General features: G+C 38.9%; 1 protein-coding gene across 5 annotated transcripts; it reads left to right on the top strand.

The window, feature by feature from the left end:
• The first annotated feature begins 3,621 nt into the window (after nt 1–3,621).
• Nucleotides 3,622–26,762, top strand: RNASET2 (ribonuclease T2). 5 transcript variants are annotated; one of them, XM_071430808.1, is made up of 11 exons: nt 3,820–4,064; nt 4,344–4,666; nt 8,146–8,249; nt 10,150–10,216; nt 15,268–15,323; nt 16,328–16,385; nt 17,231–17,301; nt 19,627–19,740; nt 21,917–21,962; nt 22,176–22,250; nt 24,346–26,762. In XM_071430808.1, exons 2-11 carry the CDS (start codon nt 4,640–4,642, stop codon nt 24,535–24,537), a joined length of 810 nt encoding a protein of 269 aa, XP_071286909.1. In that variant the 5' UTR covers nt 3,820–4,064; nt 4,344–4,639; the 3' UTR covers nt 24,538–26,762. The 5 variants fall into 5 exon arrangements, with proteins under 5 accessions (XP_071286920.1, XP_071286909.1, XP_071286900.1 ...); XM_071430819.1 differs by lacking the exons at nt 3,820–4,064; nt 4,344–4,666 and adding an exon at nt 3,622–3,806; XM_071430799.1 differs by having other exon boundaries at nt 3,820–4,666.
• The last annotated feature ends 164 nt before the right edge of the window (nt 26,763–26,926 follow it).

The raw sequence follows: 26,926 nt of genomic DNA, 5'->3' as shown, positions 1-26,926 counted from the left end.
AAAAAAGTCAAGGAGTAAAACACAACCTGGAGGGAATGTTGTCATTTTATTGCAGGGGTTCCATACCGTTGTCTCCTTATTGCAAAAGTTTCACACCTTCTTGGTGTTTCTTATAAGCGGCTGCTCCTCAGAGCACTGACTCTTTCTTCTTTATAACGTAGCCAACTGACTCCTTTTAACTTCTCAACCTACCAACCTGCTCCTTTATAGCACTCTTCTTCTCATTGGTTACAGCTGTGGCCTGTTAAAGTCAGGCCTGTTCCTAATCTTTGATAATTGGCCCAGCTGCAACTCCTTAGGGGTAAGATTTCTTTCTACATCATCTTTATTTTCTTATATTCTATCCCCCAACAAGGGGAAGAAATGAGGGACATGGCATGGATACTTAAAAAAACAAAACAAAACAAAAAACCCACAAAAAAAACCCCAAAAAACAAAAAAAACAACAACAACAAAAAAAAAAAAAAAACAACAAAAAAAAAAATAGAGAAAATCTTCACCAAAGTGAAAACCATTAAAAGGCATGGCATGCCATCAAGTGCAGGGACATGGCCCAAAGCTTGCCAAAATTGATCCCCATTGAAATCACAAGATTTCATCTCCCTGTAGGGGGATAGAATATAAGTAAAAAAAGGTAGCAGAGAAAGTAACCTTACCCCCTAAAGAGTTGCAGCTGGGTTTATTATTAAGGATTAGGAGCAGGCCTGACTTTAACAGGCCACAGCTGTAGCCAATCAGATGAGTGCTATAAAAGAGTGGATTGGGTGGTTGAGGGGACTGGAGTCAGTTTGCTGCTGAGAGGACAAGGAAGAGTCAGTGCCCAGAGGAGCTGCCTGCAAGAAACATCAAGGAGGTATGAAACTCTAGCAAAATGGACCCCTTGCAATGTAATGGCAATAGAACTCTTGCACTATAATGACAACATTTCCCTTCCTGGAAGGGGGAAGGGAGATCAATGGGGTTCTCTTTTTTGGCAAGCTTTGGTCCGTGTCCCTGCACTTGATGGCACACACTGCCTTTTGATGGCTTTCACTTTGGTGAAGATTTTTTTTTGGGTTGGTTTTTTTTTTTTTTTTTCCCAGTATCCCTGCTATGTCTCCCATATCTTCCACTCCCATAGCTGTCCAAAGAATAGGGTTTTGTATTTTGAAGTCCTGAAGTTTGGAAACATTAGCAGTCTTTCGCTTCCCTATAAAATAAAAAGTAAAGTAGTCCCAGAACACTGTACTTAAGACAACAATGCTTTCCATTTAATTTTTGAAAACCGTAGCAGAAACAAAGAGTAAATGTTGAAAGATAATGTCTGGTACTACAGTTACTTTCATTTATTCAGTAGATCTCTAAACTGAATGGAAAGACAAAACCCACTTTATAAAATAATTCATGAAGGAAAGATAGAGCAGAGGAAGATAAATCAATAGGCTTAGAAGGTAGTTTATAATTTGTAGTACTCGTTTAGCATTTCATAAATAGTGCCTTTCAGTTTTCAAATACCTGTAGAATATGAATCCATTCTACAGATAATGTTTTTTGAGCTCTGCAAATCAGCAGACTATTATATGGCTAAATATTGTTCAGCTTGAGGGCTGTAAAGCACAGTCTGGACTTCTATTGCAATGCATTCCCTCAAATTGTCTCATGTTTAAAGGAAATGTTTCCATTTTGAATTTATGTAATTCCCAAGTCAACTCTGTGGAAATCTTGTTAATAGCTACAGCCTGTTAACACAATTTAAATCAAATTTAAACTTTCAAAATAATCCATGGACTAAGTCTATTGACTCAAAATTAGCACATGAGAATATACAAATATTCCAAGATGTGTACATCTGCTCAGAGTATTGTAAATGTTTCTTTACTACACTTTTAGGAATAAAGTCAAGCGGCATTTGTTTTTTTCTATTTGTGCAATGGGAATAATCAAAGCAAAACAACACAAACACATTGTGTTACGGAGAAAAAATTTTCAAGTCTCTATCTTGATTTTTAAATCCTAATGTAAACTGCTGAAAGCTGGAAAAATATATTCTTTTGAAGCATTTCAACTCAGTTTGGGTTGGGTTTTTTCAGGCCACATATTTCAGCATATAAACATATAGAAATCTAGGGTACTACCACATTTATTCAGATTTTTTTGAGAAGAACATAATTTTCATGAAATCTGAAAGAAACTTTTCAAACATTGACGTTTCTTCATTTTTTTCATTGCATCATGAGTGCTAATAGGCAGCAATCAGGAGATACCACAGAAATAAACGATCATAGTAGACAGATAAATATTAAATAGAAAGTCTTAAGGAGATAGACAATGGACAGCTACACTGGATAACTATCTTTACATATTTCACAAAAACATTCTTTTTAATAACAGCATCCATTAACATGCACTATTTTATGATATTGTAACATAAAAATGTGGCCTCTTTGTCCTGATATATTAAAGGCCTACATTATTTCTGAGTAGCTTTGGATCTCTCTTTGTAATGACCCTAATGGGAAATTTGTCATTGAGCTTAGTTTGCAGAAAGTGCAAAGCAGTAATTTGGCACCCTCAGATAGCAGATCTCCATTGCACCTCAAACATGATTAGCATGGAAGCACATGACACCCTGCAGGCTGGAGAGTATGTGCACTACAGCCCAGTGTTTTCCCCCCTAGTCTGCAAAGATAAAATCAGTCTGAGAGGACAACTCAGAGTGCTTATCTTCTGTTTTAATGGGCAGTGATGAAGACTTCAGTGCCACATGGAGCCCTGGTGTCCTCGGCAGCATGACAAGCTGCATTGCTTACAAGGATCTGAAGAGCTTCACTATTTTTAGCTCTTGGAGAAAATTTCTGAAACTTTTGATACCTCTTAGACACCAACAGATGGATCACTTGTTGCCTCCAGCACATTTTCATGTTTCCACAGAAAGGTAGGCAAAGAGATTAGTTTTGCCTCATCTTCCTTCCTACCATGTAAATACAAAAACATTATTAATTTTTTTCTATCAGTTAATAAAACTGGGACGTTGAACAAAGACCTTATTACAAAGACTGTAATTAATCTGTTTAAAACAGATGTTGTTTTGCTTGTGGAAGCAGATCTGCCCACATATTTCTTAAGTGCATTAATGTAGGATGGTTGTAAAGTACCCCCTGTAGTTCAGAACTACATAATAGTAATTAAAAATCACACTTTGTATTTATGAGTCATTCATCGGCAGAGAAAGAAGGGTCAGAATATGTTTCACAGTTTAACATACCGCTGAGAAAATACTGAACCAAGTCCTGACTCATCCCTTGAGGTTGCTTCCTCAGAAACTTCCTACTGCTTCCAAACACGAGTTGTTACCATTTCAAACTTCTCTATTTGGAGAAGCACGCCACAGACGCCTGTGTCAGCTCCTGGGCTTGCATCAGTCAGTAGACTCCTATTTAGAGTCTCCATCGCACTCCCGAAGACCTCTGTGCCGCGCAAATGCTCAGTGTGAAACCAACATAACTAAATCCTTGACTATGCTAAAGAAGAACCAACCAAAACAGCAGGACGAGCCAAAACACCCACATAAACTACTTCCCCCGCAGCCCACCGCTTCTTTCTTGCCCCCGCTCGCAGTGCCCTGCTCCCACGGTACCCGGCTGGCCGCTGAGATGCTCCAGGGAGGCAGCGGGGGGGATACCGTGGGGCCGCTTTCCCCGAGAGTGTGCGCCCCCGGCCGGGGGCAGCCGTCGTGGTGAGCGGCGGTGCCGCCCCGTGCCGCCCTCCGGGGCGGGGCCTGGCGGGCCCGGGGAGAGGGGCGGCAGCTCCGGGGCAGCGGGCCGAAGGTAACGCGGGCTGGGGTTGCGCGTAGCGTGGCGAGGTCTGAACGCGAGGCAGCGGAGGTCGGATTTGAGGGTGTCCCTGCTCCGGCCTCTCTCGGCTCCCTCTTCCCGCCCCCTGCCCGCCGTGGGGCTGCGCTCCCGCGGTGGCAGCCGGGCAGGAGGGAGCTGCGGTTCGGCCCGCCCGAGGTGTTTCTGAGTAGGCTTTAATGCCTGGCAGAGTGCTCTCTGCCACTGGGACCCTCAGCTGCGCGAACAGCTAAGGTGGGACTTGTAGGCCTGGCGCGGACTCAGCTTGTGTTTGCTTTCACTTCTTATGCTTTAAATTCCATGCGTAGCAAATAGAAAGTCATCTAAATAAATGGCAGCATTTCTCAGGGGAGGGAAAGCTCTTAATATTATTTTTGGGGTTTTTTTTACACTTTACACGGGCTCTGGCATCCTCCTGTGGCCTGGAGGCCTCCCGCTTCCGGTGCTTGGGAGATTTGCATTGCTTGCAGTTTGTGCAGACGCCTCTGTAATGATTGTTTATCTGGAGTTAAGGCTTTCTGCTGTCGCGGTGACATCGGTGCTGGAGCAGAGCCCTGTGCTGGTTGCCGTGCGAGGAGGGCGAGGAGTCGCCGTGCTCGGCGCTTCCCCGGGAAGCCGGCGGGGCTGAGCGTGGCCCCTGCTCCCTCCGGGTCACCCCGACACCGCTCAGAGGGAGCCCCCATCGCACTGAACGCTGTGAGAGGGACGCTGCTGAAATCGTGCCGTGCCGGTGGGCGTGAGTACTGCCTCTGAAAAGGCTTCGGAGTGCCTTTTGCAGTTACTCGGACCGGTACTTGGGCTTGGGATGCATGGCTAGCTGGGAGTGGACAGTGGAGGTAAAACTTACCGGAGCTAAGAGTGTTGTTTTAAGTTAAGTTAATGCTTCTGGCACACAGTGTCGTGACTTGGCTTGTCTAACTCGTTATGGCAGATGCAGCGCATGCTGATTTGTTAGGGATGCTACCAAAGCCTTGGGTGTTCATTTTTGTGGCTTTAGATACCAGGCTAACTGTCGTAGATCTTATCTCTGGACATTGTTGCCGGCATTTAGCTGTGTGCATGCTGTGTCATAACCATGGGCATCTCCCTTTGGTGCTTGAATGCTCTTCTGCAGCATCTTCTCTTCTGATTTTACATGCTGAACTAAACTGTAGAGCAGGAGATTTTATATTAATGAGAGGCTTGCTAGTCAAGCTAATTGTTAAAAGCAAAACAGAAATAAAATAAGGGAGTAAAATAAGAGGTGACTAATTGTTAGTGTCCAAAAGAAGCATGTGCTACATCATCACTCCCCTCAAGAAGATATATTTGAATTCAAACTATAGTGAATGTGTTAAAGGAGGATTTCCTCAATGTTTATTACAGGTTCTCTCTAGTGTTTGATAAGCCTGGGCAGGTAATTTTGAAAACAGCATGGAACAATGCTAATATTGTTAGTGAAATAGACCTTGCCTTGACTGGGTTACTAACACATAGAAACACACATAGAAACATACACAGAAACACGTGTTTTGCATTCCTTTTCTAGGTACAGTAAACCAAGAGTAATCCCAAAGCTGTTCTTGCCCTTTGGAATTTTAGTGATAATAAAAGTGGTTTGATAGCCTAGTGTCAAGTAATAATTTTATGTATGTGTGCAGGTTTCATTTTGAAGTTAAGTTTTCTACGTTATGAAATCTTTTGGAAGGTCTTGACTTTTTTTTGTAACTAACTTTCATATTACAAAATCCCTGTTTCATACTAGAGAAAAGTTGGTGTAAGATTTGTTAAATCTGTTCTTTATTGTATTTGTGAAATTAGTAATCTAGTGTATTTTTAGTAAACAGAAGCAGTTTTTATTAAAAGTGTATGTGCTCTATGCGTTTTAGTTGTTAATGCAGTTTTCATTTGGATGCGTCTGTTTCCTCAAATGCACATCATTCAGCTGCCTTTAAGGTGAAATTGATGCGTTTTTCACCTCCCACCATCAATGTCACAGACAAAAAGTCAGCTTGAATAAATCACTCAGTCTGTCTTGATAGTGTTGTGGGACCTGCAAGGTTGTCTTCTGAGCTAAATCCTTAGAGTTTATGTATTGTTTATGAGTGGAAAAAAGTGAAAGTTACAGATTGTGAGCTTTCAAACCTGCTTTGTTGCCCTATGTTCTGAGTTCAGAACAATATGTAGAATAAATCAGCACCTTCTGCTGCTCTGATGGCAGCATTTTTTTAAGCCCCCGCTCTGTTCCTGGTGGTTACTTGGTCAAACATAAGAATACAGTGAGAAAGCAAACAATTACCTTTATGCTTTTTTTGCTGCTTAGTCACTGAAAAAAAAAGCTTCTTTCTGTCTACAAACTTACATCAAAAGAAATGCTGTAATGCTTGCTGAGTTATTTTTCTTTCATAATCCACTTCCTTAAGATGTTTCTTCCACACCTTTGTAGAGTGCAGCTTTTTTTTGGTGATGTGTGATGTTACTGTCCTTTAAGAGGTACTTCCTGCTTTTTGTAGGTAGGGCAAAATTTTACATGAATCTTACACTTCTTATATCTCTCCAAATTTTGTCTTTATAGTTTTTCATGCAGAAAAGTAGTCTTGCTTGGTTGGTTTTCAGTTCAAAATAACAGAAGATGAAATCATTAAGCAGGTCTATAAGGCAGAATCTCACATCATTAATTCCTGTTGTTCAAATTAATGAGACTGGAGATCACTTAAGGTGCAGAACTCTTGGGGAAGTTGGCTATCCAGCACTTACTTACTTGTGACTTTTTTTATACACTGTATAATGATATCAATTTCTTTAATACAGCATATATGTCTTTCTTTGGCTAGCTTTTGCTGAAGATTAGTTCTGCATTATTGTTTGCTTTTCCATACAAGTAGCACTCTCCAAATGATCTTCTGAAATTATTATTAATTTTTTCTTATTTTACCTGGTGAAATTCCTTCCGGTGTTTTTAAGAAAGTAGATCGGAAAGATAACAGTTGGCAGCTAATATTTGTGATTATATCTTCTGTTAGGCCAAGTACCTTGATAATGTATCTATTACAAATTAGAGAGGCATTTATGTATGAAATAGAAGAATGTCTTAAAGATGTTAGCTTCCTCACAATTTAGCAATGTGATAAATTTAACTGGTTAACATTACAGTTGTTGCCCAAGCCCCTCGTGAGTTTTGAAATCCCCACACATTTTGCAAGCGGGGAAGCTCCCTCCTTTGTACTCAGCTCTGGCACAGTGTTTGCAGAACTGTGTAGTTCTGCAGGCTGGGTCCACAGCCACATAACAACTGTGGGAAAATGGGTTCTTCTTTATAATGACCTGTGAATATGAATTATGCTGAGTTTTCTCAGTGAATTGGCTGAATCAGCCATGTCTTCGCTGGTGTCAAAACAGGCTTTACTTGACTGTGGTAAGAATGAATTTAAAAAAACATCCATAGGAAAAAAAAATACGACTCATGTAGTGAGAGATCTTTGAAAGGTCACCTAGGTTACACAGTGTCTTGTGGTGTAGGGTTGTCATTTTGAGAAGGTTGGGAAGTAGTTTTGGTGAGGCTTTAATAACTTGCATTGCATGTAAATATGTGCATGTACATCCCTTTCCAGAAGGTAGCATTTGAAATGCTGTGAAATGGCTGGTAGATCTGGGAGACAGTTGGGATTTTTGACCTGTGCCAAGTAGAAGTCCTTCTGTTTCTGAAGGTTGATTTGTTTTTTTTATCCCCTGACTTCCAAGGTCCATGAAGTATTAGGCAAATTGTGCATGGTTCCATAGAGGCTAACTCAGGTTTATAACAAGAACAGTAACTTCATGTGGTTTTCGCAGCATTTTAAAAAAATATTAGTTCAGTAGTCAACTGGCACTTAGACAGAATTTCTGCTTTGGAAATCATCCTTGGCTTCCTGTAAGTTTCTAATTTTGGCCTTGGCCAATCCAACACGAATATTCAGTATTAAGTTCAAAGTGTCTTTAATGAATCGCTTTGGGCATTTGAGCTGACTGCAAGCAGAGTCTTCAATTACGGAAATATAGCTCCGTAGAAGATTTATATATTTCTGTTAATTGGAAGGTGTCTCTGTGGCAACTGTGTGCAAGTGAAGGAAAAAAAGGAAACAGTGATCTCATCCTTGATGGGATTAGTTTATGAAAATTACCATCCAAGCTGGGCAATCGGGCACAGCCCTGAAAGACATCCCATTTACCCATGGTTGTAAATCTAAATTAGAGTTACGATTACCTGCTATTTCTGACATCGTAGGTTTCTTTTGCATTTTAATATTTAAGTGTGTTGGATAGGTAACAGATTTCTTCTTTCAACACCTTTTTACAGTATTTGGATAACAAAATGAAACCTGCCAAGCTGCACTATTGGATTTTGGGTTGGTTTTTCATGGCACTATGTTGTTGGTGTACTTCAGATACTTTTACTCAAAGGTAAGTTTTGCTTTTAAATGAAACATCTGACAACTCACTCTTAAGTGCAGATCAGGATGGTTTAACTTCTAATGTAAATTTGCTATTATGTACTATTTTTGATGTGTTAGTCTACCCTTAGGTGGTTTATAGTAAGGTGACTACATTAACAGGAGGAGCAAGGATCGTGCCTGAGGAAACCTTTAGATGTGTCAGCATGAAGGAAGAGGGGAAACTTAAATTCCATTTGTTGCACTTGAAACTTTTCTCATCTTGCTATACAGACATCATTTAGAGTTGTGATGTGGTAATGACAAAAACTGAAAATTATTTTGACACTCACAGCAAAAAATCTGGAGTCATCCCTGTGGCATGAACTGCACTAACTGTTGCATTGTTTACTCTTTTATTTATCTTTTCTTTTCCTTGCTGTTTTCTCAATTCTGACAATATAAAATTTTTTGTATGGCATCCCAACTGAGGCTGTATCAGATTGCTGCACCACCTTTTGATGGTTGTTGCCCCTTGGCAAAATCTTGAGTTTCAATACAATGGGCCATTGGAGAAACCACACCCCAAGTCACATTTCTGTGGTCAGAGCTGAAATTCCAATTGCGTTATGTGAGGAAATAAACTTTTCTGCTTCCTTTTAGTGCTTTGGCAGGACAATGGTTAGGGGTGCTCAGTTTAGTGCTGAAGTTTTCAGTGCCTACATTGCACTTGGTGGGTAGCTTAGACATTGTGCTGATGTTTCTTCAGTCCCCAGGATTTAGGCTCTAGCTTGGCCATCTTGGCAAAGAGTCAGCTCTAGAGGCACCTTCCTGAGCTGCACAGAGCATGATAACTCAGGTCCCAAGAAGGGGGAATATCTCTGCAGCTGCATAGGTATTGAAAATGGCTTTCCTTGGATTCCAGCTCTGCTTAATACGTACAGTTTTCTGATCCGTCTTTAGCCACAAAGTGTGTTCTAGGAGAACTCTGGCATGATTGATATTGCAGAAGTTCAGCTGCTATTTCAAATACAGATGACAGATCAAATGAAATGTCTAATGAAAGATCATTTCTAAGCTAGGGCTTTTTAAAACCAAGGAAATAAATTGCTCTGCAATATAGGGCAATTCTTCTATTCAGGTTTCTACAGCAACAATAAAGACCCCTATAAAAGTGTTAATAGTCTTCATTGTGGCTATGCCTGGTAAGTTCCATAGCTATTCTTCTAAATTGTATAGAAAACCATGGGTACATGTGAATGCTTAAGAGAAAATGTCGCCATTGCATAGTAGAAAAACTAGAGGAAAAAACTGACATGTGATATAACATGGAAGCATCCCTAGGCTGTCCTCAGATTGAGAAGAATTAGCTTGTTGTTTTATTCTTTTTTTTTTCTAGTTTTCTTTTGGTAATATATCCTCTTGCAAGAGCTAATGACTGACATGTGGCTGTTAGCTTCCAGAGAATAACAACTTATTTTGACAGTTCTACACATAATGTTGTCAGTTAAAATAATTTACAATTCTGTTTATTTTTTCCCATTTGCTGTTCTATTTAATTACTTTGTCTGGTTGCTTAATAACTAAATATATCTGCTGTAGTGTCTGATGCAACAGGTTTTTTATTTATATCTGCTTAACCAGAATAGGTCTGCTCCAAACTGTTGAAAAAGGCCTCTATAGAAATGATCTGATACAGGCTTCCAACACTTCTTGAACAAATTTTTGAGGGTTTTTTCCCCCCTCTGCATACTTAAGAAATGGAAAACATATGGAGATAGGATGGCAGAAGGAGAATTTGTTTAACAATGGGGATATTAGCATGTTTCCCTATATGTTGTTTCTCTCTGAATCATTAGTTTGGAGTGTGTGCCTGAAGGTGTTCTTTTTAAAATACTTGTAGAAAAATAAATTTGTCTGTCTCTCTCCAGTGACATCCACCCTCATGCCTGGAAAAAGCTGTATTTTGCTCATCATTGGCCAGTGACTGTATGTAAGGTGAGATTTTTGTGTTTCTCTTTTTATCCTAACAAAGGTAGCGTTGGATAATAAATGTATGAAAACAGAGTGAATAAAGCCCATTAAGTCTTTAATCTTGGTTATGCCTTTATAAAGGCATAACCTTTATATGCCTTTATCTTAAGGCAACTTCTGCTATTTCTCCTGCAATGCAGAGCAGCCATAACAGGAGAGATTTTGGTGAGTTACAGATAGAGTTGTCAGTGTAGGGTGTACTGTACACTAAGCCTGTTACAGGATTTGTGACATTTTATTAGTTATAAACTTAATCCTAGACTTTCATCAGACTCTGTAGGAAGACTTGCCTTGTTTGGCTGATGACAGTTCAGTATTTGAACTATCTGCTGCACAATAAGGCTTTTAGCATTGTAATTATGACTCTAGTATTTCTATGATGTCATCAAATACTGATTCAGTCGGGAAAGAGAGCTGTAAAGATGTTGTGGCAGGTGTCTCTGAGTATTTCTGCATTTCTTGTTGTATTTGAGGTGTATGAACCCAACCTTCCAACACGGATCAGTCAAAGCACAGCTAAGAGGGGGGTACTGTTGCTATTAAGTATCTACTACCATCTGATAAGTAGAACACTTTTCCTATACTGAAAGTACTCCGAGGTCTCTTCCCATACAGTTAAGTAAAAAATATGATCAGATTTACTGACACAAGGTAGAAGAACCTTGTGGATAATGCAATAGCTTCAGGTTCAGCCAAATGAATTTGCAGGGTAATATCATTAACAAAAGTCAGATGTGTGTGACTGAGACGACTGTCCTGGTTTTTGTTTGCCTGTTTTTCTGTGGAAATAAGGAAAGATTTGATGCAATTTCTGTCTGATTTTCTGTTGATTAAACATCACGGTTACTGACTTGAAGCAGAGATGATAGTGTTGAAGAGTTTGTAGTGCCTAGCACGAGTCAATGCTCAAAGTCAGTAGCAGTGCAAACCCTTGCTTACATGAATGAGAGCAATTGGGGAAAAAAAAGAAAGACTAAGCAACACAAAATTAAAAAAATAAGCCCTACCAACCAGTTTTCCCACTGTGTATTTATGCTGGTTACTCATCTGAATTCCAGGGTAGAGTAATTGATAAATTGAAGAATAAGTTGCATAACCTGCTCGTGAAGTTGAAGTGAATAATTGAAGGTATTGCGCATCAGAAAATGTAGGCTTCCTTGCCCTTTGTTGATTTCTTATAATATGTTGTAGTAAGAAGTGGACAGAGGCATTCAAAGAAGTGCAGAAAAAGAGAGATCAAAATCATGTTAAGTAACTTTTTTTTTCTTGGTTTCCCATCATTGAGTCATATGACGAAACAAGATCTCAACTGTACTCCTATAACAGCTTTCTTGTTTTACATAAGAGGAATTCCTAAATTCTGGAATTAATTTAAGTATTTTTAAGTAGGTAGATTCTTCTGTGTGTTTGGTGTATTTATATATGATAACTGGTGTTTTTTGGTGGGGTGTAAATATTTTTAGTGTTATTATTCAGTTTAAAACTCTTGACATGATTTTGAAAGGAAAAAGCTGTGAAAGAAACAGCAAAAGTCATTATGTCACTTATGGCAAAAACCTGTGAGATACTTTTTTTCTGAAAGTGCTTCTTAGTTTATGTCTCCTGTATAAAGGAATCTTATTAGAGAATCTTTCATACACAGCGTGTTCTTAAGGTATGTGGATGAGCTCCTTCTTAACTCCTACCTGTTTTGGAGATCTGTGCTTGAAAAGTTTTTTAGGCTTTTGAAGGCCCAAAAAATTTAGAGGGCACAGATCAGCATGCCAGAAATTTGAGAGTACATCTCTCCCAGCTCTTCCTGCGCTTTAAAAAGTAACTGTTCAGCTGATGTTCTTTAATACTGAATGTGATTGGCACAATTAAATTGGAAAGTGTTTTGTATTCATATCTCCAAACTATCTCATTAAAATAAAGTGATACCATGGCAGCAGTGATAACCCCAGGAGCTAATTACTGACTACTACAGTGAAAAGTGTGAAGGAGGAAGAGAGGTTTTCTTCCTTGTAATGTGATTAGAATTTCCAGTACCATATAATTGACCTAAGGTGGCTATGTCTTATGCAAAGATATCTAAGCTAGATTCACAGACCTCAAGTGACTATGAAATTCATGTTCCCTTAAAAAATTGTGCCTGTGGCTAATTCATGCCACACTTTTCAGTAACAAATGAGTGTGACTTAAGAGCATCTCAAGGCCAAGAAGAGGGACTTTCCTACTCCCTTTTTATAGAGTTGTGAAAACCTTTTATTCCAGAACTTACAAAGAGAACTATTATTTCAGCTCTTGCATCCTGGGGATTGCTAAAAGATGAATTTTTTAATGTGGTTCAGTTTTTTTGTGTGTGTGTGAAATGTGGAGAATCCAGTGCAAGTTTGTAAGTTCCTTCTCTGTTAGGAATGGGAAGTACAATAAAGAAATGGTACCTGCTGTCATCTGCCTTTTTCTTCACATATGTCCTCATTAAAGGAAAGAGTCAAAAAAAGGACAATGGAATAGAGTAATGAGCAGAACAGCCTGAATTCAAGTTTGAATGTTAAGCAACAGATGATTTTTTTAAAATTTTTATTTTTCAATATGAGATAAAAATTTTTCTTAAGTTCAGGCTTTGGCAATAATTTTATAGCAGAGGCTTAAGTGAAGAATAGAAATACTAGTTTTCCTTCTTTTTTTGGTAAAAACAGAAGTAGTCACATAATACAGAAAGAATTAAAGTGACTAAAGGAGGAAGGGGAGTAATTGCACAGTGTTTGAGGGGAAGAAGTTGAGGAGTGAACTCTTTCCATAGTTCGAAAAGCAAGAATTTTTCTTTGCAGTTGCCATGTTTCATTGCAAAATAACATATAATTTATCTTCATTCAAGAGATGACTTACTTAAGCAAGGTGGTTGGAAGGGAGAACAGGAGTAAATATGTCACTTCCCAGAAGCTGATTTTTTATTTCAATTTAGTGTATCTGTATGCGTTCCAGTACCACTACTCTCACGTTTACCAGCTGCTGTACCAAGGGATTTGTAACTTGGGCAGCTCAACAGGTGACGCTTCTGGGACATGCCGATGGTATTTCATTTTTTGGCATTTCAGAGATGATAAAAGCTTCCATGCTTCTGGCACATGCTGTTTGGGCAATGACTTGCTGCTACAAATAGGCTAATCCCTCTGCTGAAGTGTTCCCTCTCAGCATGGTGGGTGCTCTACACCCTCACCAGCCCTTTGCTCAGTTTTATAGGTCATGTATGGTTCATTTGGATTGGTTTGATCAGATTGCTTTAAAACAGGAGAAAACAATGCTTCTTTTTCAATTGAATCTAGGTATGTAGGGCTTTCTGGGGTCCAGTGCTCACTTGAAAATAAATATTTGTACCTCTGTTTCTAGTCAGTCAGTCTCTAGAGATTGAATTTAATCTTCCAGCAATCAGTCTGTGATAAACAGGAAGGCTGACAAGAAGTGGTTTTGCACCAGCAAGCAGGGGTACCCAGCTTTGCAGACCAGCATTTGCATTTTTTATTATATTGATTTAAAATTAACATTGGAGCGATACTAAGGTTAGAGTGAAATAGGAGATTGAATGAAGCTGGCTAAAGCATGCAGAGTGTGAACTAATGTGTTGTAGGTTGCACTGACCTCTCAGTTCTGCCAGGCCACAGGGTAACACCAAGAGTCTGATGAAACAGATAGAAGAAATTGCTAGGAAGGTTAGTGCCATGATTTCAAATCTGAAATGCTCTGGGTGTTCCTTTAGCATGTCTGAGAACTGCAGTTAAAGGCTGAATAAAGGGCACAATTGCACTGTTCTTGTTGCCACCTCAGTTGAGCAAGCTGTTGACTATTAATTTGCTGTACTTTGGGCTAGATAGCCAAACCTCTCCAGGTCCCACAGAGCTTGTGTCACAACAGAGAAACACTGATAGGCGTTTTCAGTGTGTGTTTGTTCAAAATATTCCTTTCAGGAAAAAAAGCTTTTGCTGGGTGTAATTGCTTGTATTGTTGGTGGCAAGAGAGGAGAGGAAGGACATGGACACAGAACAAGAAAGTCTTGCACAAGTTGCAGATTTGGTGCCACTGGCCTGTGGCATGTGGAAGGCAATTAGTGAGATTACAGGCCTGTCTCTGCTTCTCTCTACACTCTGCTCTTGCTCTGGCATCACATAAAAGGCATTGTGGCATAATTGCAACAGAATGCAGAGCCAAAAAGGAAAGCTATTATTATGGGAAAAGAATGTCTGGGGAGGTTGTTAGTTAATGACAAAAAGTGTTTACTAAGAATAATAATCAGGGAAAATAGAGTAATGGTATTCTGTGATGTGTGACATGGATTTTTTTTAGTTTGTTCTTTTCAGGCATATGTCTCTAATCTAAACAGTAATTAAAGTGTAGACTATTTCTCCTGTATCATCAACAGTTTTTATTGGAGGCTATTTTTATGTTTTTGTAGGAAGGTATTTTGTCTTTCATTTTCTCTCCATTCCCTTGAACCTCAAGTCAAAATCATTAAAGCATAAGTCTGTTTTACTTAGAATAAGAAATATATTTAATCTCTTCTTTGCATTTTTCACTTTCAATACAATGATAAAACTAGTCCTGAATGCTTAAAGAGGGTTTTGTGCTTGTCCAATAATATAGTTTATTTTGAATGTTTTCACTTTAATGGCTCTGCACTCCTTGAAAAGATGTGGTTATGGGAGAAATACAGAGCTGCCACCTGGAGAACTATAAATGCAGATAAAGCTCTATTCATTCAGCATGGATCAGGCTACTTTCTGTTACCTCAGAACCTGTCCTTTTATCTTCTTTTTACCCTGTCTGTCCAGATTTTACTGATCTGCTTCAAAATTTTAATGCCAGTGGGTCCCTAAGTGGCATAATCCATGACAGCTTCAAGTAGCTGGAGTTCCCCAGTTCCTGGTTTGGCAAGGAAAAGTTAGCATGTCACAGTAGAACCTTGGGCCATCACTGTATGATGTTTTACTTTTGCCTGGATACATGCAGCAAATACTCAGTGTTTTTGTTTCCTACAGATGAATGCTAATGATTGTCATGACCCACCAAAGTACTGGACTATCCATGGATTATGGTATGATCAAAGAGTGGTTTTATTTCAGCCTGAAAAGGAAAAATCAAATTTTGTACCAGGATGTTTAGTGATTTGGTTTTGTTGGGTGGGGTTTTTTTGTGTTTTGTTGGGGTTTTTTGGTGGTTTTTTTTTTTTTTTTTTGGGTTGGTTTTTGTGGAGTTATTTTTGGAGATCTTAATCTGTCCTTATGATTGAAACAAAATTAAAACCTTACAGTTTGACATGAAACTGAAATTCACTTCTATTTCTCATGACTTGTTGAAATCCTCTGGCCACATAAGCATTTTATTTACACACCTCCTCTTAAGATCAGAAATAGTCTCAAGCACAAAGGGAATTATTGTTTCTCTCCTTTTCTTTTGTCTGTCTGAGTAAAAAGAGTTTGTTAATATCTCATGACTGCTTGTGGCTTTAAGTATCTTATCTTGCCACACAAATATTGCAGAAGTGTAAGAAAAACGAATTTGCTTCAAAAGAATCACCTCACTGGAATTGATGCCAATGGCAGCAATCCAAAAATTTTTCAGACAAGTACAGGTTAAAATCGGTACAGGAGTTTAAGCTGTGCCTCTTGGAAAAGTGAACATCATTATGTATTGATTCCCTGCGAGTATCTTGGTGACACTTGCATGAACATCAGATGGGACAGCAATTCAGGAGGTCATGTCAGTAGTGACACCAGTGACTTCATGTGCAAGACCTTTCCAAGTCATTGGCACACCCAAATGACTTTTACATAGAATGAAAGGGACCAAAGGGCCAAACAAAGAAATCACGACAAAAGCTTTTGGCCATCTTTTGAATCTTCATGAAAAATCTTTTGGCCATAATTAATGTCTTGAAGGTTTTACTTCTAAACCACTGTAGGTTCTTATGGTTTACTTGCATTTTTAAGTAAGATCTCCAGCTATAATCCTGCATACTTAAAATTCAGGATAATGATATGTTAGTTACCAGTAGTGAGTTAAGAGACATCTTTTTTCAATTTTATTTTGCTTCCCTAGGCCTGACAGAGCTGAAGACTGTAACAGAACATGGCATTTCAATGTCACTGAGATCAAGGTATTTAAAACAAAAACAGACATACCAGGCAGAGCTAAGTGCAATTACTTTTGCACATCCTATATACAAAATCTGCAGTTCATAATATCATTCCTAATGCTTACAGAGGGGTGTGGTTTGTTAAGGACTCCTGAAATTCTTTTAGTGCTTCTGGTACTATTTGAAGCTGCTGTCTTTGTGATCGTTAGCATCTGTACCTACTTGATTTTGTGAACATGCAGTTTGGCTCATTCAGCCACATCCTCCTTAATAAAATCTAGAGGTCCATCACCACATAGGTGATGGATCTGCACTGACAAAAAGCACCTGTGAAAAGAAAGAGATTCAGTCTCTTTCTTTTCAGTCTTCACATTTTCTACTGCAAAATCAAAATAAAGAAACAAAGAGCTCAGAATACTGCTTTCTGTGTGTTTTCTCCGAGGCCATTAGTCCTCTTATTGTTCTTTTTCTCCTTAAAAAAGAACCCAGTGTATTTAATTCAACAAAATTCATTTAGGTTTTGTAAACGCATATAGGGATAGGGGACTTGAGCCTGACAAATATGAAACACTGCATGATTGTACAACTTCTCTGTTGGCAGGGACAGTTGAAGGCAAGTCTTGCTTTGAGGCAGTGTGTCAGTAGTGGTATGTTCAGATATGTAGGTAGGTGTACCTGTTACCTCCAACGACAGCATTTTCAGAATATGGGAAAAAAAGATCTTTTATTTTTCTTCAAATAAATGTTTCAGTCATGGACACTGAAAGATGAGGCTTCAGTTGTAAAAAATTTATCAATATATGTAGATTGTATAAGAAACAGCTTTTTAATGCTGTAGGTGCATTTATTAATTGTGGTATTTTTAGGATCTTTTGTCAGACATGAGACTCTACTGGCCTGATGTGCTTCATTCATCTGTGAATCGCACCCAGTTCTGGTGAGTACAAAAAAGCCCTAAAAAGCATTTTGGATATTATTTTATAAAAATCTGTCTGAGTAGTTCTTCAGGTGCATTAGAGGAGGTGTCCAGGTGGCCACTGAAGCAGTGTGTCTTGCCAGTCTCATTTATAGTATAGATCTGTTCTCATAAAATACAACTGTTGAAGACAGGGCTATAGCAGAAGTTTTAGAGAAATGAAACTTAGTGAGAAAATGTTTCCTCCCTTTATCCCCAGGGAGAAGAAACAGCTGCTGTTGATACATAAAATCTAAGTAGCAGTAGCACTCCTGGGATATCACAGGTAGCTGCAAGAGCAGCTTCCAGATCTCTTTCCCTAGCTAGTTTCACTATATTGCTGGTCTTGAGACAGCATTTGTTTTGGGCTTCCTCATAGAAGAGAAAATAGAGAAATAGAATGCACTGTGCCATGGTAGCCACTTCCCTGTTCAGTGAAGTTACTGACAGCTGCTCTGTGCTACCACCAAGCTCATGGGTGCAAGAGGTGCAGAAGGATGGAGGCCTTGATGAACACCTGTAGCTGTAGTCAGTATCTTTTTTTTTTCCTTTGAAATGTCTGTGCTGCAAAATAGTGTGACATTGTGAAGAGTATAATCTTAAAGTCTTGGTAAATATTTTGTGGAAACTAAAGTCTCTATCCATTCTGGAAGCTCACAGGATTGATTAAAACACTTAGGCCTGGTGCATTCTTGGCTTGCTGCAGATGATGGTTCACAGGCACTGTCAGTGCAGACTTCCCCAAACCACTCCAATAGCAGTTCCATGGTAGCAATAAAAGGCTTCTTGAATGCCAACAGGTCTTTGGCCCTCTGTTTTTTGCTTTCTTTATAGAAAGAGCAGGACATTTCCATATAGGTACTACTGAATGCCTTCAAAAGACAGGTACATCATATTAGTTTTACATACATGCCTGTATACACTCCCTGAACTGAAATTGTCATCCTTGTCATCCATGCAAAGCCTTGCCTCTAGCTTGCTGCTGTTTTAGTAGCCCTTTGGATCTGACTATTATCTGCTTCTGATCCAATCTAACTATATTTCTTGCTAAGTTTACCTCTAAAAGAGCTTCTGTTTACTTTAAAACTGTGATGTCTTTTCTCATTAGTAATTTAAAATCCCTTATGGAGAAATCTGCCCATGGAAACTGGATTCTTCTAGGCAATAAACAATTCATTTGACATGCAGTTGTGTTGAATGTTACAGCCAAGATGAGAACTCTCTACAAGGCTAAATTTGGGAAGATACAGTGAAAATCTTACAGTAAAGCGTCTTCTCCCTTGCCTCAAATCTCCTGACACCACAGTTGCTGTATTAATTTTCTGTTGAGAAGTAGTACACTATTTCTCTAGATCCAAACATAATTTCTTTTAAGGTGTTTTAATTCCTTAAGAAAAATCAGAAGTTTTTAGTATAAATGGACAATTCCAAGGTAGGCTTTCAAGTGAATAATAGTTGTCCTTGTCTGCTTTTTGATGATGTACTTAAGGCATCATCAGGTCACAGGATGCTGTGATGATGGCAGGAGTATGTGATTAGGTAATCTTTGTGTACATCTGCTGAACTGATACCTATATAGTACAAGTGGATTGTGAAAATTTGAAAATAATTTTAAAAAAAGACATTCACAGGCAGTGTCACTAAAGGTTATGCTGCTTAGTCTTTCAAAGGACTTTAGAATTGATAAAAACATTTTTGTCTTTTTCCCAATTTTTGTCCTGTTTGAGTTTGTCTGCTGTACACTGCAAGAATTTCTTTTGCTCTCTATTCCTTGCTCTTAGGAGAAAGGATAGTGGATTAGAAGCAAGACTTGAGAGGAGACCTATGAAAATTCTGCCACAGGCTAGCATAAAAGCTGATGCTAAAATCTAGCAACTTGTGCAATTTCACTGTTTCACCCAAAATAAGGCTTAATCCTTCGAGTTTAGAAAAAAAAATAGTGCTTTGAAAGTGCATTTAACACAAAAGGTTCCACTAAAACTTACAAAAAGCATAGAGGTAGTAATTTTCTAGGCAAATTCTGTGCATTCTGACCTCCAAACATCTTTGTGTAAATCCACTGATAGGGCATTGTATCATAAGAGCATTATATGTATTTGCTTCATGAATATATAGATGTTGCTGTAATTGAAGTAGTGGGAGTGATCTTGTTTGGGTTTACTTTTTACATGTGTGATAAATTTGAATGCAGTATCCTACTCCACATGTGTAGCCTTTTGGATACATGATTTAAGTACAATGGCTTGTACAGCGCATATATCTACAAACAATGTGTTCTAAAACTTGCATTTTGCTTTTCTCCTATAGGAAACATGAGTGGGACAAACATGGCACTTGTGCAGCCACACTTGAGGTCCTTAATTCTCAGAAAAAATACTTTGGTAAAGCCATAGAACTCTACCAGCATGTTGATCTCAATGGGTATGTAAATGAACTCAACAATCTGGCTTTTATTTCAAACAGTTCCTAAAGATTTCAGATCTAGCCTCAAATGAAAGTCTAAAAATCTGATGGCAGAGAGGAAATGAGAATTAGCATAAATTATTTTTAGTACTGAAGTTCAGAGGAAGAGTTGTTACCCTGAGAAGTAGTCTCTGGTCACTTCAGTCAGATAAGCCAGCATCATTCTTAGCAGCATCCTTCTAGACAGCATGAGCCAGTAAATTTTTGAGCAGCTTTACAGGCTGTATCTTGATACCAAAAGCTATGGTACCTCAAGTTCTAAATCAAGTGACAAACCCCCCAAACTTCTGAATCATGCTGAGCCCCAAACACTTGTTTTTAAGACAGTGCTCTGTTCAGGGGAAAGGACAAGGTGCAGGCAAAATCATGCAGGACATCCTGGGAAAAGGCTGAGAGGCAACTGCAAGAGAGGAGGTTGTGAAGGGTTCAGTTGCTGCAGGCAGTCCTCTGCTGTTCTTTGTGACAGCCCTGATGTGAAACCCTTGCTTTGACCTAGAGGCTGATTTCTCCTTATTGTTCCAAAGCACTGGCCATTCCAGATTCAAAGTCTTAAGGAGACTGTTGTGGCTTGTCCAAGTGCTGTATGCATGTGTTCTGGCTGCAGTTGAATGCCAGAAGGTTAGATCAGTGCTTCCTATGGGTGAGAGGATGTTTGACTTAGATTTGTTGACCATGAGGGGACAGTATCTGAGAGAGGAAATAGTTTCATACAAAGAAAAATACCTTTAAAAAACTCAAGAAAACAACCCCAAAGAAACCCCAAACCAGCTCATCCTGTTTATGCTCTGCCAGTATCCTTTTCACAAAGAAAATAAGCCTTTCTTCCCTCCCATCTTGGTTTAGAAGATATCTTTTAAAACTGTTCTAAAAGGGTTTTCAGTGTTTGAGCATGTCATATGTAATGTTAAAATTAATTATGTCTAAGTTAATTGCCTAAGTAGCTGTGATGGCGTGACTAAAACATTTACAGATGGCACAGTGACCGATGATGTGACTCTGTATCAGCATGTGCAACACTGCAAAAGAATTGAGACTGAAGCATGTTGAATTAATTGCTCAAAGCTTATTATCTATTGTGAAAATAAGTATAATTAATTTTATCTTCACTGAAGAGAAAAAAGAGTGAAAATGTTCTCATTTTATATCATTTCTACTTGAAAAACAAAAAACATCAGTGTTTAAAAAAATCGTTTCCACAAATCAAATTATTAAAAAGAGGACATCATGCAGCCTTCTGTAAGAATTAACAGAAGATCATCTATTTTATTGGTCTCCTTATATCCAGTGTAAAATGACAGTGAAAAACTGCTTGTCCTTTAGTCAGCTGGATAAAATCTTCCTTGTGCCAAAACTGATCTTGGAAGGGAAGGGTTGAGCATTATCAGCATTTATGGATTAAATCCTGCAACATACTGACTATTTCCCCTTCTTACAGAAGAAGCTGTAGGGACTCACAGACTCATCATGGGTTAGGTCATGAGTCTTGTCAGCTTGTCAGGAAATGTGAACTCCTCTCAGGACTGAGCCTAAAGGAAGGAGTACACAGGCTACAGGTTCTTGAGCACTACCTCATTTCTCATGTGACCAGCTTTTCCTCTTCAAAAACATATTTATTAGGAACAGTTTCTGCCCTGACAGTAACAGTGATTCTGATTGACATGCTGTATCCCTCTCACAGTGTGCTGTGTGTCTCCCACCACAGGAAGCCCATCCTGTGTTTGAATGTGAGGGTGCCTGGAACACCCTCACAAGTCTGCCCCTGTGCCCTCTGCAGTGGCAGGAGCGCAGGGGAGTGACTCAAGGCAGGGGAAAGGAAGCATTTAAACTGCATTCCCTACCTGGCACTGAACAGAGCACTCTGAAACTCCCTTTCCTCTAGCTGTGTCTGAAGACTGAGCTATCCTAGTTCCTCATGTTAAGGTGTGGGAAAGTGTTCTTTCTGACCCTTCCAAGTTGGATGGGAAGTGTTCTTTCAGAAAACAGCCTTTCCTAGGCTGGCAAAGAATGAAAGACAAGTTGTCCTTGCTCCCATCACCATAATGCTTGACAGGTTGTTAAGATCTATTTTACCTAATGGTTATGAAGGTGTGTTTGCATAGAGAAATCATGGAAAAATGTTTTATCTTTGTTTCAGTTGTCTCTTGAAAGTTGGGATAAAGCCAAGCAGTTCATATTACAAGGTAAGAGTCAGTCTTTAATAAAACAAAATCATGTGCATAGACTTTTTTTTCAGTAGGAGTCAACTAGTTCATGTAGAACAAATGATCTTTTGAAATTTTATAGTTCTTTAAGGTTGTGCTTTTTATAAAAGTTTTGAGAGCTTAACCAGTGTGGGAGCTGTTGGAAGATGTGCTTGTGACCTATTCATCTCTATAAGCTTTTTGATTTTTCAGATGACTGCTATTAAGGAAGCTCTTACAAGATTTTATGGTGTAACACCAAAGATCCAATGCCTTCCTCCAGAAGAGGTAAAAACTCCCCTAACTTCCCAAAATGGAAAAAAAAAAAACAAACAAAAAAAGAAAAATTTTTAAGGAGCACTTTCTATCAGAAATATAGCAAAAATAGAGTGAAAAAATTTTTGGTATGGTAAAACTTAGGTCTAGGTGTTCTCTGTGTATACAACTGTTTGCATATAGGTATTGTTTGATTCTTGGCCTTGGGTTTTAAAGGTCTCTTTGTCTTAAAAGATTTAAACCTGCATCTCTTGCATGTATGCTGTAACCACCCTGCTGGAGGTATTGCTGTAGCTGGACACTTTCCACCATGCCTGCTAAAGTTCAACTGCTGCATGGCAGATTGCTAAAACCAACAAGAGTGAGCTGAATGGAGGCAGTGAATATCAGCCTTGGTGAGGGTGCTGCTGTTAGAATCCTTCTGAAATAAAGCAACTCAGAAGCTTGTCTCTGAGATTGTTCCAGAGAGCCCATACCTAAAGAGGCCACTGTAGTCTTTCCTTTTGAACCAAGCATGTCTCAAATTTCCATGTTGTTTTATTTTTCCTTGCCAGTAATTGTGCTGTGCATCATGATGCAGTAGAGAAGGTGCTACACAGAGATAGCGTTTTGTAAAGCATAGGTCACCATATCTGAACCAAAAGTGCCTTTGAAGGAACAAAATAGTGTTCTGAACAATTACATGTGTAGGTTTTAGAGCTTGTTCTTTCCTTTTTTTCAGCTAGGTTACTCTGCTCTTACAGAAAAATAAAGCAAGAAACAAAACCCACAAGGTTAGCTTTCACTCTTATAAGTGGCTCCTTCTTATCTCAGCTTGTTCAAGGTGATTTACTACAGAACTCTTGGCAGAGTTACTGCCCATACGCAGGCAACAATTTATGAAATACTGCTAAGATACAGTTGCTCTTGGAGTGTGTTGTCAACTCCTGCTTTAGTAATGCTCTGAGGTTTTTCTACTCATGTTTTTTAACATGAAAAAAAAAACTATACCTTACAATATTTTTAACATGTGTTTATAAGTTACTTTAAGGAACAAAGGAATTTTAGTTGAATGTGGGTTGTATACTCCGCCACCTTTTGGCATGAAAGAAATACAGAGCTAACGCAAACCCCAGTTTCTAGATCCGTTCACTCTAGTTCTGTCATTGCTTTTAGTATAGTACACTTGAGATACTGTTCCAGTTGCATGAAGGCAATGTACAGCTTGGGTCTCCTGCACTTAACTGCTGAAGGAATTGGGTAATAGAAATGAAAAGGTACATGTCAGGTATTTGAAGACAGGCCTTTTTCAGAGTTCTGGACTTGTCCATGCCTGAAGTGCATGGTGGAGGTACTTCGATGTTTGAAATGGATTAGACACATTCTCTGTTCTTAGGTTTCTTAAACACCCCAAAATAAACAACCCCCCCAACAACACAAATTCAAAACAAACAAAAAACCCTCTCACCTCAGTTACTTTTATCTTCTATGTATCTTTTTGTCCTGCTAAATTGTTTCAAAACTATTTATTTCTGCATTTTGTTAGACCTGAGCGTTGGGGGGGGAGGGATTTTCCTGTAATCTTTTTGCCACATGGAAGGTCTCTGTGCCTGCCTGCTTTATTGGTAGTCAGCATTTTTCTTCCTGGCCTGTTCTGTAGTCCAAAAATTACACTTCTGCTCCTTCTGTCAGCTTGCTTCTGTATTCTTTTGTGTAAAAGCTATTATAAAATTTAGTTTCTCTTCTCATGTATGGAGAATTTTATTTGCCTCAATTCGTGTCCTGCTATGAAGAATTGGTGAAAAGTGTCTTTCTGGTCACATGTGCCCTTGAATATTCACAGAGTTCAGCCAGAGCTCATCATTGTGCAGATGAGTAAAGGCCAGGATAATGTGTCACAGCATTTCACAACGAGGCTTACTAGTTAGACAAGTCCCAGATTGGTACTGAGTTACAGTATGTACTATAAGCTGTTCAGAGTGCATGCCTCTTGTACTTTTCTTTGCATTTTTCATCTGGTAAGTGTACAAAAAAATCACTACTGTATTGTATAGATAGGGCAATGTAGCTGAAGAATTGTTTTCTTTTCTCCTTCCCATGAGGCTGATCTTACCCTTCATGTTTCTAGGGTGAAGAAGCACAAACAATTGGCCAGATTGAATTCTGCTTCACCAAAGAACTGCAACTGGTGAACTGCACAGCACGGGAGGGTGGATCCAACGCAGTGCAGGCTCACTTGAAGCTTGGAATTTCCGAGCTGTCAGTCTGCAATGACACTCTCCCAACCTATTATCCTTCAGAGGTCCAAAATCACAAATGAAGCCATAGGAGTTTGAAAAACTTTTTCAACAGCAACAAAACCCACAGTTATGTAATATTGCGAACCCCTGTCCACATCACAGACCTATAGTGAAGGTTTCTGCTAGAAAAGAGAGTTATTTTGCTATTAAAGAAGTGGTCCACATTATGAGATCAGCATCTGATCTACAGCATGGTCTGGATTTTTTGGCTTGCTTATGGTTTGAATCAATGTTCAAAAGAGAACTGTGACTTCTCAGTTTGTCATGCAGTTGTCTGCCACTTTGTCTGCTTTCTGGTTTTTACCAGTGAGTCAGGGAACTTAATTCTTTGTATTGAAAGGATGATTGTCTCTCTGAGATGAGGTGACAGTTTCTTGAGAGGGAAATATTGTACTCTTGAAACCTGTCTGGATTCCCAGATGTAATAGCCACTGCCTTGCATAATTGCTCTCCAGAAGTACAGAACAGAGATCATATCCTCTGAGGTGTTGAACCTTTGTTCACTGAGAGATCACAGTGGACCAAAGACAACTTTTGCATAACTTCTTAGTGAAGTAATAATGTTCTCCAAGTTTGGGCTTTTCTACTTTGAAGATCTCAGGGAAACTGTATTTGTAGCCTTACCTGTTCTTTGATTATTTTCATGACAATAACTCTATACAGACTTGGGAAACAACCAATTCTACAACTTACATGTTAGTACAGGAGAATGGTAGGCCCTAGAAATATGTTGTTACTAATTTTGTGTTTGAGCATTCAGCATTACTACTTGTGAGTGCCTGCACTTGTATATAAACAAGATTTTCACATCATTACTTTGTTCCAAGAAACATGTTTTTATAGGTGAAACAATAAATACTGCCAGATTTTCAGTAAAAAGTACAGATATTGGCAAAAGTGCATCTCTACCCCATAACAATGACTAACATGACACGAAGATGGATGTTTCTAAAGGGAACCAAATTTTGATGGTGTCTTCCCAGTGCTGTGTTGATCCGTGTGTCTCAAATAAAGACAATTATGGCTCAGGGAACCATCCGTTTGTTAGAATAATGTTACTGTGAAAACATGAAATGCAGTATTAGAAACAAATTTGTTATTTTGAGGGGGTTAGAAACCATTTACTTTCATTTTTGACTGTCCCTATTTCTCTACCACCTTTCATTTAATGCTCTGTTAACTTTCCATTCCAGAATGCTCTCAGTTTATTTGGCCTTTCTTGAAACTTAGATATTTATTTTAAGAGCCAAGAAATTATTATGGTCTGTCAAACACGTGAATGTTGGGTTTGCCTGTTTTTCTGCAGTTGCTTGAATCCCTCAGTCCTGTTTCTCAGGCAAAGGTAAAGCTGACTCTTGCCAAAAGGAGTCAGCAGATACGCACATGAATAACAAATGACCAAACTCTGCAGCAGAGTAGATAGAATGGATTCCATGCATTTTTCAGCCTCATTTTCAAATGCAGAAGAAGAAATGTGAAGGAGCTGATAAGTCTTAAAACTTTGAGGAGAAAATAACATAATCCAAAATGAGTGAGGGGAGACAACATGCCAGCAACAGAGTAAAAATTGACTGAGAAAAAGTAAAAGCTTGGGTAAACAACCTCACATACTCTGAAGTCCCATTTAAAGGGACATACCTGAAGTACAGTGTTTGCCTTAAAAAACCTGCACCCACATACTTTTTATTACAGATTAAATAATTAAATTTTTTATGGTGAACTTCTGAGTAGCACTAAAACACTGTGTATATAATTACTCATGCTTGGGTTTTGGCAAATCCATCTGGGAAGATACAAATGTCTTTTTAAAGCTACCTACTGATTTTTGTAGAGAGATGTGCCAAGACATTATGAAGTTTTAAGTGATATATTTAAGGGATGCTTTAAGGTCTGTATCTGGGCAGCCAGGAGAGCAGATGAATGAATGTTACCACTACTTCAGACCAAAGACCATGTCCAGCCCTTTGTGTTCTTTCTAGCAATGGCTTACAGCCAGGTGTGAGCCTTGTCAGTTGCTTTCCAACAGAATGTGTATAATTTCAAGAGTTGGATTAAGGCAGTTTAAATAAAAGAAGTAAACAAAGGTATATGGGGAGCCATAAAATTCACTTCAGTTCTGAAAAGTGTCACTCACTTCCTTGTGCAATATAAATTCTGTCAACCTTGAAAATTCAGCACAGCATGGGGATGATGGGTTCTGTATTCTTTTCTGCATCATTGAATAAATTAACTAAATTCCAGCAGAGATGTTGTGTGCTGTCTCAGTGGTTTAAAACACTACTCAACTCCACAAAGGGACTTAGTTTGTTTATACCCTTAGCCTGTGTGCTCTCTCATGCAAAATGCTTAAGCATCCCTTGGCATGTAGGTTAGAGTGTGGGTGTGTATCCCTTTTCCAAGGACAGCCCC

The sequence above is a fragment of the Agelaius tricolor genome, unplaced genomic scaffold (assembly GCF_023055355.1).
Source record: "Agelaius tricolor isolate 1412-34295 unplaced genomic scaffold, bAgeTri1.0.p SCAF_1, whole genome shotgun sequence".
NCBI classification, from domain to species: Eukaryota; Metazoa; Chordata; class Aves; order Passeriformes; family Icteridae; genus Agelaius; species Agelaius tricolor.
This window is presented reverse-complemented; position numbering and strand designations above follow the sequence as displayed.